We start from the raw sequence: 21,206 nt of genomic DNA, 5'->3' as shown, positions 1-21,206 counted from the left end.
GGCAATCTGTACTCTGTACCATTTTTACCTCATACATCTTGACAACAAAGTCAAATCTGCTTTTCTGCTGTTCTCTTGTAATTTACCTTCAGACTCTTCTGTGTATTCGGATGATTATGAGTACTGGAGATTCAGCTGAAGGCCTAAAGTGTGGTAAACTCAACATGGCAATGAGAGCCATCAAAGAAGGAGTAGATGAGAGGCAGTCATGGGCACCTCCGAAGAAGTCAGTCTTTTTCTTTTCTCCCAGCCCTGTGGATGATGCCATAAAGAGCTGGTGCATTTCTCTCCTTCCAGGTGGAGACCTCTTGCTTCTGCTGCCTTTTCAAAGTGTTTCAAAGTGTGAAGGAGATTTGTTTGACTTTCCTTTTTTTTTTTTTCGATGCTTACAGGTCTGTGACTAGGAGCAGGGGAAGTGACAATGTGTTGAGATTTGGTTTTGCTTTCTGTTCTTTTTATACTGCTGCATTTGAGTAGATGTTCAGCACTAAGTAAAGAGGTGCTGGGCAGTCTGTATGCACAATTGAAAGGGTCAGATGGTCTCAGTCTTCAGAACGATGAGGATTTATACATATGGCATTAATAAAACTTGAAGAGTTCAGATGGTATGGGTACTAGCTCACTGAAGTGACCTTGCTTTGTGCAATTATTTTTTGAGTTATGCTGATTTTATTGAAATCAGAGTTGCAGTTGGCATTTTCAATCAAACATATCTTACTTTGGCCTATAGTGTTAGATAAGCTAGGCAAATCAGTGTAGGTTTTTCTCTGTGTAGTTTATGTGTCTCATAGTCAGGCAAGAATATAAAAATGTCTGTTATTGGTTTGAAGGTAGGAGTGAGTTGGTGTATGTAGAAAACAAAGTTTTTCCCAGAAACTGACTGTTAAATGTAGCCATTATAAAATTGGAAAAGCATTAAAACAGTCATTTTCCTTTTAAACTTGTTCTCAAAAGTACAGTGTACATTCTGCCCTTTTCGGCTCAGTATACTAAAGAGTTAGACGATCTCTGTGCAACTTCTGTGTATGTTTTTCTCTGCCTGACTACACAATGTGAACTGTGTTTTTGAAGCAATTACTGCAAAGAAATTGAAACAACAATATGGAAGCAGAGGTTTGCACTGTTTACCTTTTAGAAAAGTTTGAATCAATAATACCTCTGTTTTACGTTATGGAGGTGATTACGTCATTTTTGTTTTCTTATAGTTCATAGAAATTTAAAGGATGTGGAGCAGGGTTTTCTTCTCTTTAGTACTAGCTTCTTTACTAAATGTAAACTAACTAATCTTCATTTAGCATAGTTAAACTGTAAAAGCACTCCTGATTGCCTACAGGTGGCCTGATAGTTTTGTAGAAAGTACTAAGAAGTAGCTAGATGTGGGTGCTAAAAGCATATGAACAGAGATGGGGGGGAAAAATGTAGCACAAAGGAACAGGATGGTGTGTGGATACCATAAAGGAAAGTGGTGGTGTGAACACGGTCTTCTGCTAATCTCTTGAGGATCAGGTCCCAAAAGGCAGATGAGATATGTTAGTGAGCCATACATATTCAAAGGCATGAATGATTCCATTGATTGTTACGTTAAAATGTGGTTTTAACATTTATTGTAGTGAGAAGTTGAAATGCAGGGCTTTACAAATATTTCAGACCACTGCAAGCATGTATTATTGATCTCATAACTGTTTCCTTTGTCATAAGGAACATTCTAAATGAATTTGTTAATTCCAAACTACTGTTAAATATTAAGTTAGAGGTTATCTCTGGTTAGAGAGGAGGCTACAAACGATAAGTAAAAGAGGAACAGTTGTTAGATTGCATAATCCCCATGAGAGTTGTCTGGTTTTGGTGTGTTTGGTTGTTTTTTTTTAAAAAACTTTCGGAGCTTAATGCATACCAAGTAGTCTCAGAGCATCTACCCAGACAACTTTATTAACCTCATGTCCTTAAAGCATTATTTTGCAAAATACCAGGAAATCAGACTGCTCTGACCTGTAGACGGAGGTTATTTCTGCCCTCAGTGGGAGGCCTGGCCTTGGGTAGAGACTCAAGTTTCCAGGCCTGGATCCAAGCAGAGTGAAATTTGTGAACTCAGTCTGTGGAGTGCGTGTTTGTGAGGGACGAAACGTGTAGGCCGTGTTATTTCTCCATCACCCTGCCTGTCTGGCTCAGTGGTAATTGTACCTTCAGGGCTTCTGGTCCTTTAATCCAGGCAGCAGCATGTGGTAAAGGAGAAGCATAGAGCAGAAAACCATGATAAATTGGACAAAGTCTCTAGGCAACAATTATTGTGGACAGTAGTGTAATAATTGCAGCACTGGAGATAGGTGAAGGGAGTTGAGTTCTCTAAGTCTCCAGTTATTTCATCCATTAGTTTTCCAGTTGTGTGGGATGGTTTAAGGTTTCCTTGCCATTGAGAACTGAAGCAAGCAATTGGGCTTGCCCTGTTCTGTAGAAGGTTCATGATGAAGGGGTGAGGTCAGTAAAATACAATGTTAAAATAGCGCTCATAGCTGTCAGTAGGAAAAAGAAAGACAAGGTATGGGCTACTACATGTGGAAAAATCTTTAGTGTCTGCAGTGATTGAGGGCTAAGTATAAAAGTGGAAAGTTCATGTTTAGTTTTAGTCTTTGCACTCCTTCTTAATGAAGTTGAAAAACAACCTTTAATTAACAAAATAAGCCCTAAAAGTAAAACCAATGAAATAGTGGGGATGCACTTAATTTCTCACCACTGAAAGTCTCTATGAGAGAGTCTAAGATTTCATGATGTAGATAACGCAAAACATGGGCTTGCTCCCATCTTCTTGCCTTTAATTAACAAGCAGCAATTTGTTTCAAAATTGAGGCTATTTCCCAAAGACCCCTGAAAATGGACTTCCTGCAGTAGGTACGTACCATGTTCTCAAGAATAGCAGTCAAGGTAATAGGCAGTACACTCTACAAGTGACTGAGAACATAACTCGTAACTCTAACAACTTATTTCTCTTTTTCCCAGGGGAAAAATAATAACTATAAATAAATTAAATTAAAAAAAAATCTGATGGCCTAGATCTTCTCTGCTGACTGCTTGCCATTTGCCTATCTTCTCATACTTTTTTTTTATAGCATTGATGAACAATAAGTCGATGTTGTGTATAGTGAAATGCTTAACGATGTTTAACAATGCTTAACTTGTGAAATCGCATGGCTTGTTCTGGAGTTCAGTAAGAAGTCTTGTTGCATTGCTGAACATGATCGATGAGCTGAAAAGTTGTTGAAAACTCTAAATGTTTTGACTGTAAAATCCTGACCATTGGTTAAAATGCTAATACCCAAATTTAACAAAGTATTAAAGATTCTGACTTCTCCCTTCTGTTACGACCCCTGTGGGCTTGGAAGTGAGAAAGAATTTCCAACCCACAACTGCAAAGATTTCCTAACTGTAAGTAGAAGATGAGAGGGGGTGATTTCAAAAGCAGTGTTCAAAACAGTTTGCTTTTACACTTTGCACCCTACCAGGAGCCAAGTCCTCGTAATAGTTTAGCTAGAGCATTGCAAGCTATTTCATTGAGAAGGGGGGGTAGCCATGAGGAGAGACAAATTTGAGACAAGGTACAGATCTACTAGGTAATACGTTATTAAGTTTTGTGAGGGTTGGAGGTTTTTGGATTTTAAAGTCTAGAAAAACAGTTGATACACATCTAATTGCATAGTGTTTCCATCTTAGTACTGTCAAAAAGGCTATCCTTTTATTTTGCTCTGTTAGAAATGCAGATGATAAAATCCTTCTGATAAATGGTTAACATGTCTCTTTCAGAGCTTGTCATTCACCTTTGTATTACTGGTCAGATGCAGTCTTGTGGTGACCTGAAAAAACAACCATTAATTTGCCTGATTGATTGTGTATTGTGGTTTTGGTTCAGTAAGTAGTAGCAGCATTCATCTTTCTCAATAGATGCGTTTGGCACAGAATCAAGAGTAAATGAACAGAAATGAAATCACTTAATTCCAAGCGATGGTCTCACCAGGTAACTCCTGAGGAATAATGTAGAAGAGTGGGGAAGCTAGTGAGGCATTTGCTGAAATCAAATCCATCTTGTGAACAGAGCCGTGTCCTTCTCTGTAATTGCCTAACCAGGACCTATTTTACACACAAGACCTGAACATTTTAAACCACGAATGTGCACACAGTATGACAGTTTCCATGCATCTTTGAAAGCATTTGTTGGAAGATCACAGTAAAAGGAAGAAAAGAGTGCTGTCCTAATTATTTTAACGTACCTGCATAAAGGTTCCCATTGTATCAACAAATACTTCGCTGATGCAATTTGCTTCACAGAGACTTGGGGTAGCACAAGGAGGAGTGAGGGGCAGAGGTAGCGGTGGGGAGATGGGGAGGGAGGGAGGAGAGGGACATGGGAATTGCTCTTCCTATGGCTTTCTGGCTTCTGCCTTCAGAAACCAAAGGTGAAAGTGCAGTGTTGTTCGGTTGCTGGTGCTCAGATGGGCAGAGAGTCTCTGCTAGAGCAACTTGCTGCCCCTCAAGAGGGGAATAAACAGTGTGGGAGAGCTCTGCCCTTCTAGGACAGCCAAATGGGGCCTAAAATGGATTTAGAAGACTCCCGGGGAAGGATCAGGCTGGTGACATCCTACCACTAATTCTCATGGTGGTCAATTGTGGAGGGAGACCTCTAGCAGTGGCCGGAGGGGTATACCCAAGCTCCTCTGGAAGGACTTAGCATTCAGTGAAGTAACAGAGGGCTTCGTTTTTCTTAAATCTTTTCTTCCAGAAGCACCTCTGTGCACACCATAGTTGACCAAGCTATCCACAGACTCTTGAATTTCAATGGGAGCCAAAGCCTCTGTGGGTGAGCTGTGGGTGAGCTTGTGAAGACGAGGGCTGTGCTGGGGTTTAGCAACCCATTGCAGGAGCTGGCTGGGTTGGTGCCGGGACTCTGCGGTGGAGGAAATGCGGGCCCAGGCCTCACTGCCGGGAGCTTCCCTGCCCACAGCTGGGATGTGGGCCAGAGGAAAGGTGGCTGCTGGCACCGAAACACAGACCTGTGCCTTTCTGAAGGATGAAAGCTTCTAGTTTAAGAGTAATTCATAACAGATGCACGATGCAAAATTCAGCTAAATTAATTAAGCTGAAAATTAACTCTACGTTGTTTTTTTTTTCCACTGATTCTTTTTTTTTTTGGGGGGGGGGGGGGGATGGTTAATGAGCTTTGCAATGTAGTAATTTAATAGAGTCTGTTTCTTAGAAATTTTGCCGTGAAGTTTGGGAGTTCTTTGTACCTGCAGTGTAATTGTTCAGGCTTTGGCCTTTATTTGCCATTAAGGGCTTATTCCTCACACCTTCATCTTTACTGTTGTTGGGGTAGCAAGTAGCATCGGAGGGGTGATACTGCAAGTTTTCTTCTTTAAGCAGGCAGATGGGCTGCTAGGATGCAAAGTTATCTTTGGTCATCTATTCACAGTGAGCCTGTGTGATGTTCAGAGACAGTTTCTAGTGTAATGTCCTGCTGATGTATCTGCTTGACTCCTGCTCACATCGGTGTATGTGAAAGGGACGAATAATCTCTCTGTGTCGGGCACCTTGAAGTCAAACAGGTCCAAAGCTGCACTCTTGAGAGTTGGGGGATGTCCTACCTTTAATTCCTCATCAAGTGTGAGGAGAGGCTAGAAGGACTGGCTTCCTTTAGCCCAAGGAAGAGAAGGCCAAGGGGACACCTTGCTGTCCTCAGCTGTCTCATAGGGAGCCTCAGAGGAGATGAAGGCAGACTCCTCTCAGAGATGTGCACCCTTGGGAGGAGAGGCAACAGGAACTTGAAATATTCTGATACTGGTACTGGGAAACACATAGTTACTATGAGGGGAGTCACATACCATGGGGTATGTGCACAGGCTTCCTATCCCCAAGACATCCTCAGAGGCGGCACAGCAAGGCCCCAGGCACCCTGATCTCATTGCTCTGAGTGGGCGTTAAGGTGGATGGTCTCCTATGGCCCTTCCCAGCCTCTCCTGTGGATCTGTGCCTGGAGATGTGCTCATCCCCGCTCCCTAGAAAAGGAAGGTCTTGAGCACCTGAGTATCTGAGTGCCTGGCAGAGGGGGAGCTGGTTGAACGATGTGAGTTGTGGGGGGCAAGGGTGGCACACAGGCATATATGCATGCATACGTCCCACAGCTATGGGGCAGAAGAGGCTGCCACTGATGGGTACTGGGGAAAGAGGGTAGTGAGGTTCTGGGAGTGATCCCAGACCCTTTGTGCTGTTCTGGATCTTGCAGCTGCTGGTGTTGGGTAAGCCTAGGGCTGTCCTTTCTTCCTGCAGACTGTGGAGTACAGCTTCTTGCCCAGATGGGGAAGGTAAGCAAGAAACAGTACCATGAGAAGCCGGGGAAAGGAAAAACATTCCTTCCAAGGTCACGGAGACAACATTTGTTTTTATTTAAATTGTCTTCGACTCTTAATTGTCCTTATGGAACATTAGCTTTGTAATCTCCTGCAAAATCAACTGCGTGCAAATCACGGTGTTCAAACCAAACTTTTGACCTTTAAGAGTATACAAATGTGAAGTCCCAGGACACTAGGTGTTTCAAACTTCAGATTTAAATCATGAAGCTATCCCCTCTGGCTAAAAAATCATTTTCTTTGATCTAAGTTGTGTATGGCAACTTTTCAGTTAGCCCACAGTGGCTTTTTTTCAATAAGATTTTTATTTTTTCCATTTATAAAGATCTGACATGACTGTAAAAATAGCTAGCTGAATAAGTTGGAGTCAACCAGAAGGTCAGAGGACCTTAACATGATTTTTAAAAAGCAGTCAGTTAAGCAAGAAGTAGAAAAAAATAAATGGAAAAATTTTAAATAAACAATAGCATAATTATAAAATAATTAGGGAGGGGTAGACAGGAACCACGGGAGACATACTGATTTAGAGCAGTGGATTTCAGCCTGAAGCCTGCAGATCTTTCTGGTGTAGGAGCTACTTCTGAGGGGTCCATGAAAGGAAATGAGGAAAAACATGCACTTGTAAGCTTGAAAAAATGGGAGACGTCTGGACTGGAGAGAGTGTATCTGGTGTGAGGGGGAAAAAATGGCTGTTGCATGCCTTGGGAAAGCCAAGTGTTGTGTGCTGCCAAAACAGGCCAGCCAGCAATATCGCAGAATCACAGAATTGTAGGGGTTGGAAGGGACCTTGAAAGATCATCAAGTCCAACCCCCCTGCCAAAGTAGGTTCCCTAGAGCAGGTTGCCCAGGTAGGCGTCCAGATGGGCCTTGAATATCTCCAGAGAAGGAGACTCCACAACCTCCCTGGGCAGCCTGTTCCAGTGCTCCGTCACCCTCACTGTGAAGAAGTTCTTTCGTATATTGGTGCAGAACTTCCTGTGCCCCCTTCAATATGCTCATTCTTCAGCACTGGTGAGCCCAAAACTCAGCCATGGTGCTGGCTGCAAGGGCTTTGTAGCGTGGATGTCAGGCTGTGCAAATGAAGCTATGCTGCCTGGGGATCTGAGGCGGTGTATCCATGTAGTGCGATGTCTTACTGAGAGATCTTCCTGGCTCTGTTTGAAAATAATCTAGGGGTGTCTGCTTTTTGCTTTGTTGCATGGTACAAATATGAGGGGTCACCAATTTAATGACATACACTTGAAAAAGATGCAACCAATGTAATCTATATGGACGCACTGAGATGAGGCATTCAGGGTAGTGAAATTCCTCCTGCTTCAGGGTTTCAAAACCAACAAGCTTGTTTTATAGCGAATGACGCTTTAAGGCAAGTTGCACAAGATGTCTGTTATATGAGATGTGCCAGAAAATGTACCCCTCCCCTCCTTGAGTTAGCCCCTCTTGAACTTAGTATTTCTCTTCCATAATAGAAGAAATCTCTACAAGCAGCTGCTTTTGACAAATGTAACGTAACTCATGGTGACATCTTCTCTTGTTGCTGTCAGAGAGTCTTCTGTGAAACAGAGTTTTGGCTTTATAGGGAATTGAATAGCTTCCTATTAAGAAGGGAAAGAAGGAATCTCACAGTATGTGACGGGTGACAGAACTATAGGCTAGGTTTTGTGTATAATCAGGCTTTCATATGTGCCCTCATCTGAATTGGAAAAAACAATTTGCAAAGAGTTTCTAAGGTAAGTTCTGAAATGATGTATTCTTTTGATGATCAGAAATGAATTGTTACTTTAAATGTCTGTGGAACAAGTCCCTAGTGGCATTTTAAAGCAATTTTGCATGACAGAGCCTGCTTCTTAATGTGTTTCATAAGACTTAAAGCAAGATTTAGAGCAAGCCAACTGAGTTGCAACTGCCACATAGGAGCATAGGTTTTCATTTTTTAAACATCTTGTTGCATGCGAGCATTCAGATTGCAAACGCTCCTGTGTGCTCTAAAAATAAACGCAGTAGGAATAAAAGTCCGTTGACAAAATTGTTACAATATGCTGAGCAGCAAACTCTCGCTGAAAGGTCAGGGATCCCTAAGTTGCCATGTCTGCAAAGGAGAGGTTGGTTCCTTTTTAAAACAACATCCAGTGCAGAAACTCTTGGAAGGGGCAGGTCTGCAGGAAAACAGAGCTGTACGGCAGGAGACGCTGGCAGAGGCTGACCACGGGATGAGGCTGTGCAAGATGAAGCGGTGCTGTAGCCACTGCTGGTCATGATTGGGTTTGTACACGGAGCTCCGTAGGGCACATTGCTCTGAGTCTTCCTCAGACTTCAACTACAATTCAGTCAATCAGAGCATAAAATTCCCTCAGAAGACAAATAGAAAGCAAAAAGAATTAGGAGAAATGATAAAAGGCATGTGATAGGCAAGAAGGAAGTTCTGTGTACACTTGTTTTGCCTGACCACATGGAATAGATGATAGAACCCCTAACTGGGATCCGTAGCTCAAGTCAATATAAAATATAGTACCCTTTCATGCTGGGTTCTCCTTTTCATCCCTCTGTAGGCAGTCTTGTCTAAAATTAACCTATTCATCTCATTTCTGGATGGTTTCAATTTAAGAATTGTTGAGTTCATGGGTGAAATTGAAGGCAAAGTTGGGTGTGAGAGACAAACAAAGGTATTTTCCAGGTTTGTGTCAGAGCACTATGTTTATAGATAAATTCTGAATTCTTCACACTGCATATCAGACAAAATACCAACTGCAGAATGAAAGACGCTCAGTAAAAATTCATTGTCATTGAGCAGTTTATTCAAAATAATGCGGTGTTTGTTGTGGAAATGAGTTTTCAGTACCTTGCAATACCATTTAACAAGCTCACTTTAAATATGTATCATTATGGTTTTCCTTTTCAAGAATTCATAAAACTTGTTTGGAGAATTGGTGCAAGCCCATGTTCTGTTTGTTTTCTTCAAAGAAATTTTATCTGGATTCTGGACTGTTGTGGACTGACTTTTATGTTTGAGGTTGACCAAAGTATGGGAGAAGCGATGGTTGGATATATATTTTTTTTTTAATCTTGTGGTTTAATAGTGGTTATTTAAAGCATTTTGACTCCATTGCAACTTAACTGAAATGGGAGAAGATACACAGTAAGGTTAATTCTGAGCGAGAACATGATCCGGTCTTACTTCCTTCAAACTTATTTTATTATGGCTATGTCTGTTTTGATGCTGAGTAAATATAGTGTACTATAGAACTCAACAATTCCTTCCTATAAGATTTTTAGGATATCTGGAGCTTTAAAAAATATTTTTCTAATATACAAGAAAGTTTTCTATAAGGACATGGAAAACAGTATAACTTTTAAATATATTAAAAAAACCTTTATACATATATAAAGGAAGCTTTATATATACATAAAGAAAACAAAACAAAAGAAAACCCTAATCTTTTATTTTTTCTCTACTACCCTTTTTCCAAATGTATTTTGTTTTCTTCCAAGCAGGAATATGTATGCTTGTTTTAAGAGATGAGATTGCTGAAAATAGCAACTTAAATGGTGTGTGTGATGTTTAGCAGCTACCACTGCTGGAATCTCTGGAAACCAGACTAGTGGTATAGAAGACTAAATGCATCTAGCTTTGCAAATGCTTAGGAGACATGGTGTTTATATATTACTTTCCTGTAAATTCTATACTGAGATTCTGTTGTAGCCCTCATTGGGGATTATAGTATATTTAATCCCCAATAGAAATTTCATTTTCCAGTTCTCACCATGTCTAAATTCCCATATTTCAAGTATTTTGGCATTAGCCCAAATAAACCTAGCTCTTAATAAATGAGTGTTTATAACTCTGTTTTAATGTTTATGAATATGAATAATTTTGCTTTGAGTTTACCTGTACTCTTTGCATGTGCAAATATTGCACAAGGACGGAGTTTGCCTGTGATTTTAAATAATACTGAGTTACCCCTTCAAAATAAAAGCATAATGGAAATAAAAATCTGGGTGCCTTGACAGAGAAGAGATTCTATTTTATATGCGTAAAACCACTCCTTTTTTATATTCTTCTGTACCTATGGAGAGAATACGTACTCAAAATCCATGCAGACAATATTTGAAGTTACGGTTGCTCAATGATAGTCAAATAAAGAAAATTATTTATTTCGTAGTTCACTTTTCCATAGTGAATTCATGTACTATATCATGCTTAAATTACTTGTCTTCAACTCTCTAGCTATAATAACTTCTCAATAAAAATGAACTAATGGTAAGCTGCAAAGAATTTCTGAACATGCTATTGAGACACTTTTTGGCTATTTCGTATTAGGAATCAAAGTCTTAGCTAACTCTGTTTTTCAAGAGACTCTTCTAAATGGCAATTTCCTAGGTAGGTGAACTGCCACTTCCAGCCAGCATGTTAGTAGATGTAGGATCAGACTGGATAAGTGTTTGAAAGGTTCTGTTCTTAGTTTAGGTGGGAGCTAAAGCAAAATAGAATTTAAGAACAGTCTGTGAGTGTCTGCTTTGCTCGAAGGTGAAGAGCTGGTGTGTTCATGTACATATCGTCACTGCCCTATTTTTGCAGGAATTCTTTAAACAACAAAAAAGGGGGGAAGGAGAGAAGCATTAGAAAGGAAGGTAAGCATTTATTATGTCAGCTAATTTTAAGAAAGAAGAAAAACTTTCTTCAGAGAGTTCTTTAGAAGCTTCTTAAGAAAATTAAAATTAACAGGCTCTGAATTTATCCTTAGACTATCAGAAAGGGCAGTGAAAGATCAGAGTCACAGTTTTTCTATGGTGATTTTTTGTTGTTATTTTTTTGCATTACAGTAGGGTTTTTTGATGGTGGTGTGTTTGTTTTGGTGGTTTGTTTTGTGTTTTTTTTGGGGGGGGGGATAATTGTTTGCTTGCTATTAAATGTAAGATAAATGACTAGGTCTACCAATTACTTGTCACATTTCTAGGCATCTCATATTGATATTTCTTCAAGTATTTATGGAGCCTTCATTTTCACCTGATCTGCCTTCTCTCTCTTTTCTTACTGCCCAGTGGTCCAGAAAGCATCCACTTTTGTATACTTTCTTTTCTCCATGTATTTTGCTTGCCCTGGCCTTGCTCTTTACCACTGTATTGAAAGCCTAGGTAAAAAAAAAAAATCAATTTTCAATTCAATATTTTAATAAGTATTATTAGTATAATAAGTACAGTATTTTTTCAGTATTAAAGTATATACCTGTTCTAGTAGGATATAACATCTTCACAGAAGTATGCCTTTTTATGTCATTGCAAATGTTGACTTGCAGTTTCTTTTCTAAATAATAATGCCATTGTCCAGTAAAAAGCAAATGACGGAAGCTGTTTATAGCAATATCTAGTTCTTGTTTATAGTTCGTTGTCTTTTTTCAGTAAAAGACAGTATATGTATTGTTTGTCACAGAAATCCATATTTAGGAAGAGCAAGAAAAGGAGGAAAGTAGTGTTGCGTGCAGTCTACAGTTTATGTTAGTCTTTGGAGGAAAATAGTAATGTTACATCATCTACAGTTTGTGTTAACCTCTATTATTATCACACTAGCTATTTATGTATTCTGTCTTATGTTGATAATGATGCTCCTTGTTACAGGAAGACACAACAGAAACCACAAGCACCCGCAGTCACTTATGCTACATATCGAGGTTCTGCAAGGATTAGGCAGCTAATGAAGAATCAATCAGAAACAGCTGAAAAAGGAGAAGAAAGTACTGAGAATGGAAATGCTTCAATGGTCAAAGAAAATGGAGAAATGCAACCAACTGTCTCTCCAAAATTAGGACACTTAATAAAAGAAAATGGAGAAGTTGAGGATAAAGATCATAAAGTTGATGTCATCGTAAATTCTTCTGAAGTTAAAATGGAATTGAAAAAGTCTGGTAAAACTCAGCATTGCTTGGGTAGCAACAGGCATGAAATAACTCCAAATGCCTCAGCTTCACCTACTGAATCATCTGATGAAGTAGACTTAAGACATACACCAGCTTTAGAAGCAACAAAAGTTAAGAGGGCATATTCACTAGATTCATTATTGTCATCTAGTAGAGACGGTGAGATCCTAACCAATTCCACTTCTCAAATTACCAGTTCCCTTAAAATGGGTTCTGTGGACAAGTTAATTGGAAAAGAGGGTGGACTGTTGAGAGAAGCAGAAGTTCTGTTTCAAATGGACAAAAATGCCACTTCTAACTCTGATAAAGAAATTCATTGTAGTAAAGAATCTAATAAGGAGTCCACAAAAAAAATACAAGATGATTGTTTACAGTCACCCAAATCAAATAAGACAGTCAATGAAGAACTACAAACAAGCAAGGGAGAATATTGCTGTAATCATCAAACGAATAACCACTCAGAGCTAACATCAGATGTCCAGGAGCTTCATTCCAGTACCACTACGCTTCAGCAGCCAGCAGATCAGCGTACAGATAGTGCAAATAAAGATAGTGATCCAAGAAAAAGCAATGCACAGAAAATTGTGGCAGCTGCAGAAAGAGAACAAAATCCCCAGAGCTTTCTTGCTACTATTCCTTTACCTTTTAATGAACAAATACCCACTTCACTTAGCATGGAGTCCAGAGGAGAAAAGTGCATAGTCACAGGTAATCTGACTGCTTCAGTGTTAACTATTAAAAGTGATAAAGACATAGTCATTGTCCAGGGGACTAGTAATGAAGAACTGAATGAGTTAGGGAAACCAACGCAGGTAGTAAATGAACACCAATTAATCCTTGCAGAGAATTCTAAGGATACTGCCACGCAACAGCCTGGTTTACCTTGTCTAGAAAAAATGAAGGTTTCATCTGAGGTTGCAGTAGATAATTTTGCCGATGTATTGGCATGCGTACATGAGTGTGAAAATGTGAAATCTAACTTTGATGAGTTGACAGCACCTCTCTCTGTTACTTTTGAGTCTTCTTCTGAAACTGGAGATTGTTGCTCAGCTCCTCTTCATCCTAGTTGCAAGTCTGAAAATAAAACTATAGTGAAAAGAGGAGTCGGTTTAAAAGATGTGAGAGACACTGTTTCTCTTCCTGATCATGAATGTGAAAAGAGCAAATCCTTTGAGCCTGTACATACAAGCCTCTCAGAAAATTCAGCTCCTGTCCATGACCTTGGTACTGTTTCCCTTAAAACTGTGCAAGATATTCCTGCAAAAGCATTAGTTATACTTACAGAAGACAACACAGGAAAGCCTGCACCTTGCCCTTTAGTCAACATTGAGAGGACAGACAATCCTACTCCTGCTGCTTCTAAAATCAATGAGGCTGGTATGAACGAGATGACTGTTGTTCCTTCTGAATCTAAGGATTACATTTCTGAACTTTCCTCTCCTATTTATAAATCACAAGAAAAAAATCTGGAGGATTCTCGTTCTGCCTTAAGAAATGGAGGAAGACCTCTGACCAACCATTCCACTGTAATCGCTGAAAAAGATGTTGATGTAGACATCATTTCTGCATCTTCACCTAGTTCTGAAGATAGGCATATTAGTATTTCTTCCAGGAATGAAAACAGTAATAAGCATAGGATATCATCCACAATGCTTTATTCTTCATCTGACAACCAAGGAGAAATCCATTCTCCTTCCACTAATTTTGAAAATGGCCTGATTGCTAGATGCTCTGCTGCTTCTGAGCAGGAGGGTTGTGTTCTTCTGGGTGCCGAATCTAGGAGAATAATCCCTGAGGACAGAATGACCGAGACACCACTTTGCTCGGAAGACCCAAGGGCTTCATGCCCAGTTGTTTCTCTGGCACCTGAGTTTACCCCAGCTGTGCTCCACCATTTTGGTGCTGAAGTAGATACGTGGGATTTTTGCATCCCCAGGCCCACTTCACCTACTCAGGGATCCAAAGAAGCCTCAAACCTTTCTATTTCTGCCTTGGAAACATTGGGCATTGCTCAGGAGAACAGTAATTCCTCACTTCTCAAAGCTGGTGATGAAGCAGAGGAAGTATCCTCTGCACAGCAGGCTGACGGCTGCGTCTTGGTAGAGACAATGCCATCACCCGTACGTCCTTTGAAAACTTTGGAAACAGCATCTGATTCAGTGCATACTGAGAAGGTGTGCAGAAATACTGTGGAGAAGGTGAATCTTTGTAACCACACGTCTAGTATCTCAGAATCCCTATGTGAAAGAGATGACCAAACAGCTGCTGCACCTACAGAGTCAAACGAGCTCTGTTTTGAGAAAGTATGGAAAGATACTTATGGGAAGGGAGGAGAATACACTAAGTTCCAGGATGCTGCTCTTTTGTTTAAGAAAGCTGAGGAAATAGTGGACTCAGTTTTACACTTAGCTATAGAGGAAATAATAGCAAAACAAGCTGTTGGTGTCTGCCACGTTTGTGGGAGCAAGGATAGTTTAATAAATACAGATATTCTAAATGATCAGAAAACTGGAACCGTGCAGCTGGAAGCAGAAGAAATCCAGTCAGCTCTGCATTCATTGAAACATTTCAACGAGAGCAGTAGAGGAGGCTCCTATTCACTAATGGGGAATGAAACATATGATACAAATAATCAAGATGAAAAGACACTGTCTTACATCCCTGATAAAATTGACCTACATAGTGCACTAACATTAAAAGCAAAAGAAATAATTGATGAAGTTATTAACTCAGCCAAACAAAAGCTAATATCCAGTCAGGGGCAATGCAGTGATAGTAAAAGGCGTTCTGAAAAGGTTAAGCCTAAAACTGAGGCTGAAACTCCAAAGATTTTAAACATGGATAGTAATTTATCTGCCAGAACACAGGACATAATCAAAGAACCAACAGCTAAGGTGGAAACTCAGAATATAAGTACAAACTGTGAAAAGGCAGATTGCTCAGATCTTCCTGTGGTTCCAAATAGTACAGAAAACAGCGCAGATTGGCCCCAAAGAGGTGAAAAGATACTGAATAATGCATTTACGTGTCAAACAAATGGATTTCTACCTACTGGTAGTTTGGCACAGCCAGAATCAACCCCAATGATACTAGCAAAAGAGGAACATGATAAAAAGGTGCATGAACATCTGGCTGCAGCAGAGATGTGTGGTAACGCTGGGTTATCAGCTGCTAGTAGAAAGTCTGATGTGTCTTTACATTTAATGACCAGAGATGCTGCTGTGACTGAGGAGATGCTTCTGCCATTGCAGTTAAAAGATTCGTGCAATAATACTGATGTGCCAGAGTACACAGTGCAGCCAACTGTAGATGTTAATTTGTTATCTTTTATGCCTGATGAAGCAAGTAGCAGCATGCAGAGTGAATCCAAAGACAAAAGAAGTCATCAGGGTTCTCTGGAAAGCAGTGCAGAGGACAATCCGGATGAACACTGTGGAAGAGAGGCTGCAGAAGTATTTGCACAAGTAAAAGCAACCTTAGAAGATTCAAAGGTAGTGGAGAATAAAGACAAACTAGCAGAAGGAGCAAGTGAGACAATACTGTTTAATATTGGATTACAGACACAGTTCATTGCATCTGAATTGCCTGTTACTGGAGAGCACAGTGAAGGGAAACACTGCTTCAAGACAGTCTTTGCCCAAAACAATGAGAATCCGAAAGAGGTACAAATGAAGGATCAAGATATGCAGAGAAATGATCAGCTTGAAGAAAATGGTCTGGACTGCAGCAAAGACATGAAGGAATCGATGGGTCTTTCAGGCTCTTCTCCACTAATTGAGCAGTGGGAAAACAGTTCTTTTACTATCATTTATGAAGGTGCCCTTCAAACTGAGAACAAGTCTGTCTCAACTGAAGATTTGGAAACTAGCTCTCTTTCTTCTTCTCATCTGCCTTTGGATAGTACAGATCATCTAGCATGTGAAAGAGCAAAAAATAAACATGAGCCAGCCTATCTTTATGGAAAGGATATCAAGTTGAAAGAAGCAACAGAGAGCCGTAGCTCAGAGTCATTTCTGAGCGTGGAGGCTAAGCGCTATAGAATATACCCTTTCTCTTTGTCTCCCATATATGAAGATGACAGCCCCCAAGAAGACCTGTTGTCCACAGACGTGTCACCAGAAGGCCATCCTAGTGGAATATCTAAAGATAACACTGATCACGCTTCTGTGCTATCCCTTCTCCAGTCAGTTTCTGAGCGCTTACAGTTTACCTCTCAATTCAGTAAAGAGGAGGAGGAGGGAATGGAGGATGAGGAGGAGGAAGAATCATTGTATGAAGGAAATGTACTTGATGTTGAGAGAGAAGAGCAAAGTCTTTCCAGTGAGTGGACAGGGAATTTAAAAACAACCCTTCAGTCAAATGACCAAAATATATATCCATTTCCTGAACAGTCACTGTTTCTTTCAAAAGAACAACTTGACTCTAAGGAGCAACCAGAACTGGTTGAAGATGAGGCTTCTCCTAGACAAACATATTGTAAGCCAGTTTCACAGAAAGCTGATGCTGCTCTAAAGCATGCTCCTACAAGTGTGTATTACCAGTATTTGAAATCTGCCACCAATTACTACTCTGAGAAGGGAGCCAGATTTGGAAGCGTTCTCCAGGATATGTTGCAGCCAAAGATTCACTGGTCCCAAGATCACACCATGACAAAACTGGGAGAATTGTCAGCGGTAAGATGTCATGTCAGATATTAATAAACAAAGTGATTAGGCCAGATTCAAAATGTATGTCTTGCTTCTTCCTCCTTCAGCCCCCCACTTTTTAAGATTAATTAGGCTGTTTAAGATCAGAGACTCAAAAAAAAAAAAAAGTCTTCTGATAGAATCATTGAAAAAACATGGTATTCTTGGTTCACACAGATCAAAGTAGCCTCTAATTGTAAAATAGAAAGTGTGAACAGAAAATATAATGGGAAAATATGCATAATGGCAAGTTTGTATAATAGCATAACAGACTTGACCATGTTAAAGATATTTCAGTCTGAAAATCATGGAACTGCCCTTTGTATGAATACTGTTATTTCATTTCTTCCGCGTTTTGTGATTAGTAGAGCTGTGTTTTCCAAACAATATAATTACCTGCTTACTGAGTTGTTTGATTGTTTCATCACATAATCTTCTGTAAGTTGTAGCTCTGTCAACAAGTAATATACCTGCTTCTGTAGGTTGGCATTCGTTTTTTTAGTTTATTTAGAGCAATGGCAGGTGAGGGTATGGAAACATTTCTTCTGATACTAAGAAATCAAAAAGGCTGCATAGACCAAAAGTGCAATTGAAGAAGCCCGTCTCTTCATGATGTTAGGAATGTTTCATTCTTTGATAGGGGTCTGGTTTGGTTTTACCACTGTTGAGGCATACGCCTTTCTGTTTGCTAGGAAAGTGTAATACATTTCCATAAATTACAAATTCTACAATAGTTCTTCCTCTCTAGCGTTCGCTGCTTTCTGCTGACTGGTTGATTCTGTTTAACTAGTTACACCAATTCTGAATAACAGTGGGAAAAATCTTAGGTGTTTCTGCTAATTACACTTGCATACATTTATTGGAACAGTGGGCCTAGAATAATCTTTCCATGCTTTGTGCTACTGTTGTGGATATTAATAGTTGTTTTCCATGTCCTTTTAATTTCAGAATCTAATTGACAGGGCAAGTCTCAAATACAATCCAAGACCAGGAAAGGTAAGCAGAATTTGTGCATCACACAGATCAATATGACACATGGAAAAATTTATTATACCATTTTTTAATGGAAAGCACCTGACGTTAGTCTAGCTTTCTGTATTTTAATGTAACATATGCTTACACTTGCTTATAATGAGACTGTATTACAAAAATCCTGTCACTAGTAATCTTACTGTGTTTCCTTGTCCTCCGTAGAGTGCTTCATATAACAAGAAAATGTGTAGGATATCAGTTTAGTGGGCGCAAAATGAAGTAGGTTTTATTCCAAGCAAAAATTAACTGTCTGCACTGTATGTTGAAATGGGCCTTCATTCATATGTGTTGTGTCTTGTTTCAGATTATTATTTATGACATTCATGGTGACAAAAGTAAACAAGAAGTTCATTCTGATGTGCTGGATACCACATCCTGGATCTTTCCCATTGGAGCATTACTTAGGATAATTAGAGGATGGTAAGAAATCCAGGTCATATTTAAACAGAATCTTTTCAAAAGACTGTATGTGTGTTTTTTTCTTGTGTTTACATTTCTTTAATTTATGACACATATCTGATCTGCAAGACTCTTTTTCTTTCTTTTATAATTAGACTGACACCAATGAAAAAAGCATAGAAAAAGGCTTCAAATGCTGCAGTGCAAAAATAATGTTTCTCTTGGGAACTAGCTTCAAACAGAAAGTTCCTAATAGAACAACATGTAAGTTTAGACTTCTTGCCTGAAGTGCTGAGACAGTAGAGTGATAATCATCATGAGAAGTATGTGTGTGCCAAAGAAAATGTTTTTATTTTGTTTGTTTTGTTGGCTTTTTTCCGGTTCAATTTTATTATACAATAGGTGCTGCAAAAAGAACATAAAGCATGCAATCTCCACTGCAGTTTGTAATGTAGTATTTAGAGGATTATGTGTGCAGGAGGATATACAAGTACCTTTAAGTGTTTCTCAATCCACTTGTAAAGGTATAGCTCAATATGAAGTAATAGGTTTGCCTTGGCAACCTGTGGCTGTTACCACGTCAGCTGTTGCATTGGAATTTACTTGGTGGCGCTTACAGTGTATGTTTCTGACTCTTGTCCATAGTAACAATGTATGTAACACCTAGGCAGTTTTGAGGCACACGTTTTCTTTTTTATATGCATTTCTTTCACATCCTAAGGAAACATTGAATGTCATCATTAGTATGTGTATGTTTTATGCCTTACGTAGTATGTATTTAAACAGAATATGTTTTGATATGTCAGTTAGTGTGTTTGTTCTGGTAAAATAAGGCTTTTTATTTGCATAGTTACTGAGGTATGTTTTTATACATTTAATATTTTAAGTTATCTTAGTCTACCTCCTGGAGGAAAAGAACTGCATGCTTTATTTTTAAAGCACAGGTCACATACGTATCTGAAGGTATTGCATTCATATGTGAATAATGAAAGAATGTGTAAGAAATGGGTGATAACTGGCATGATCGGAAGAGCTTGTTGCTAAGCTTTTCAGCAAATGTGCTGTATAAGGATAGTCTTACATAATAGCAACAACTCAGTCCATGATTTCGTTATTACAGTTGGATTTTCTATGAGAAACCGAAGTTCCAGGGTCGGAAACATGTACTAGAAGAAGGAGAGACTATACTGGATCACCTTTGGGATCTTCCAGGTGTGAAACACCGTCGAAGAAACCTCACAGTGGGTTCAATCAAACATGTAACAAAGGTATAGATGTTGTTAACGATATTATCGCATAAATGATAAATTTCTGTTGGCAACAGTGGCGTATCACTAACAATGAACAATGTGTGTATGCTGTGTTTAGTGATTTTGTTCAAATTTGTTGTGAATCAAATTTTTTACCTTCAAGATAAATCATAGGGCTCTAGTGACTGAGTGTTTACTCTTTGCTATTAGTTTTTGTGCTAAATTTCCTTTTCTTCTTAAAGATAATGAGCAAACATGGCTTATCTTTCTTTGCCACCACCTTTATCTGATACAGTGATGGTTAGGTGTTTACCTGTCCAGTTAATTGAAATTAAATGGAATCAGTTCATATTTTTTTAAGAAATGCTTATATTAAGCTTAAAATACCTACTATGTTAGTGTGGTTTCTATTTTGGGTGCTAGTAGCTGGGATTACAGAATCACACAGAATTGTAGGGGTTGGAAGGGATCTCAAGAGACCATCAGGTCCAACCCCCCTGACAAAGCAGGTTCCCTAGAGCAGGATGCCCAGGTAGGCGTCTAGACGGGAAATAATCACATTACAATCCCACACATAACAATCCCATTTGTACAGCATAGCCTTCAAAATTTACTGTTGCTGCTTCCACAGCTTTGTGTCGACTCCTGGGGTTCCACGTGGCCTAGTGGTACACCTACAGCATCTGACTCTGCATACAGCCAGAAGTTTAAAAGGCATTTTGTTTAAAAGATAGGAATCAAATGCCTAAAACTAAATATAATGCATCCATTATTGGTTAGTGAATGAGGAATATATTTACCAGATCTTGTGATTTAAGAATTAGTGCTCTTTGTGTTTAGCATAACATTCCCTTTATTCACAGTGCAACGGCCCTTTATTGTGAGTGAACTATCATTTGTATCACAATGTGAAAGTGTTTCAGAGAAAGTGCTGGGTTTTTGTACTCTACTGGTATACAAGTCATTTTAAAACTGATGACCTTTTTGTAATCACTACAGAGACATAATGTCATTACAGCAATTAGAAATACTTTTTCATTTTCTTAAAGACTTGAAAATAAATAAATTCAGAAGAGGCTGGTTGAGGACATGAACAGTTCTGCTAATTTATTTAGCTCAAATAAATGCTAAAAACATTTGACCAATGTGGGATATGAATATTGATTGATAATGTGGAAAACTGATAAATAATTAAAGAAAGCCAGTAATAACATGTAGAACTATGGTCTGAAGCTCAGGGAAGCTCGGTGTATTGTGGGTATCTAAGAAAACCTTTGGACAGGAAAGACACTGTTGTTAGTTCCATCATGCTTGATAAAAATGTTTGTAATAGACCTAAGTTTAATATTGTTCTTCCCATATGTGGTTCATTTGTATGCAACACAGATGGAAAGCCTTCCTTACAGTAATACCCTATTTTAATAATAAACACTATTTCTCATGTAACTTAAATCTCCAGTAGATATGGGTGGACTTTTGCAATTAGTCCCTAGTGTTGTATGCAGCTAGTGGGGGTATAGAACTTGCTAAGCAGGG

The 21,206-nt window shown here is 39.2% G+C and overlaps 1 protein-coding gene across 3 annotated transcripts in view; it reads left to right on the top strand.

The window, feature by feature from the left end:
* CRYBG3 (crystallin beta-gamma domain containing 3) overlaps positions 1–21,206 on the top strand; it is a 94,017-nt gene that overhangs the window by 27,996 nt on the left and 44,815 nt on the right. For all 3 annotated transcript variants that reach the window (XM_083820682.1, XM_083820684.1, XM_083820683.1), the window contains 4 exons: positions 12,006–16,977; positions 17,938–17,985; positions 18,326–18,441; positions 19,541–19,688. In XM_083820682.1, the coding sequence (XP_083676808.1) occupies positions 12,006–16,977; positions 17,938–17,985; positions 18,326–18,441; positions 19,541–19,688 (5,284 nt within the window). The remainder of the gene's footprint in view (positions 1–12,005; positions 16,978–17,937; positions 17,986–18,325; positions 18,442–19,540; positions 19,689–21,206) is intronic.

This window comes from Anser anser, assembly GCF_964211835.1.
Source record: "Anser anser genome assembly, chromosome: 1".
In the NCBI taxonomy this organism is placed as follows: domain Eukaryota; kingdom Metazoa; phylum Chordata; class Aves; order Anseriformes; family Anatidae; genus Anser; species Anser anser.
Note: the sequence above shows the minus strand (reverse complement) of the source record. Positions and strands in the feature narration are given on the sequence as shown.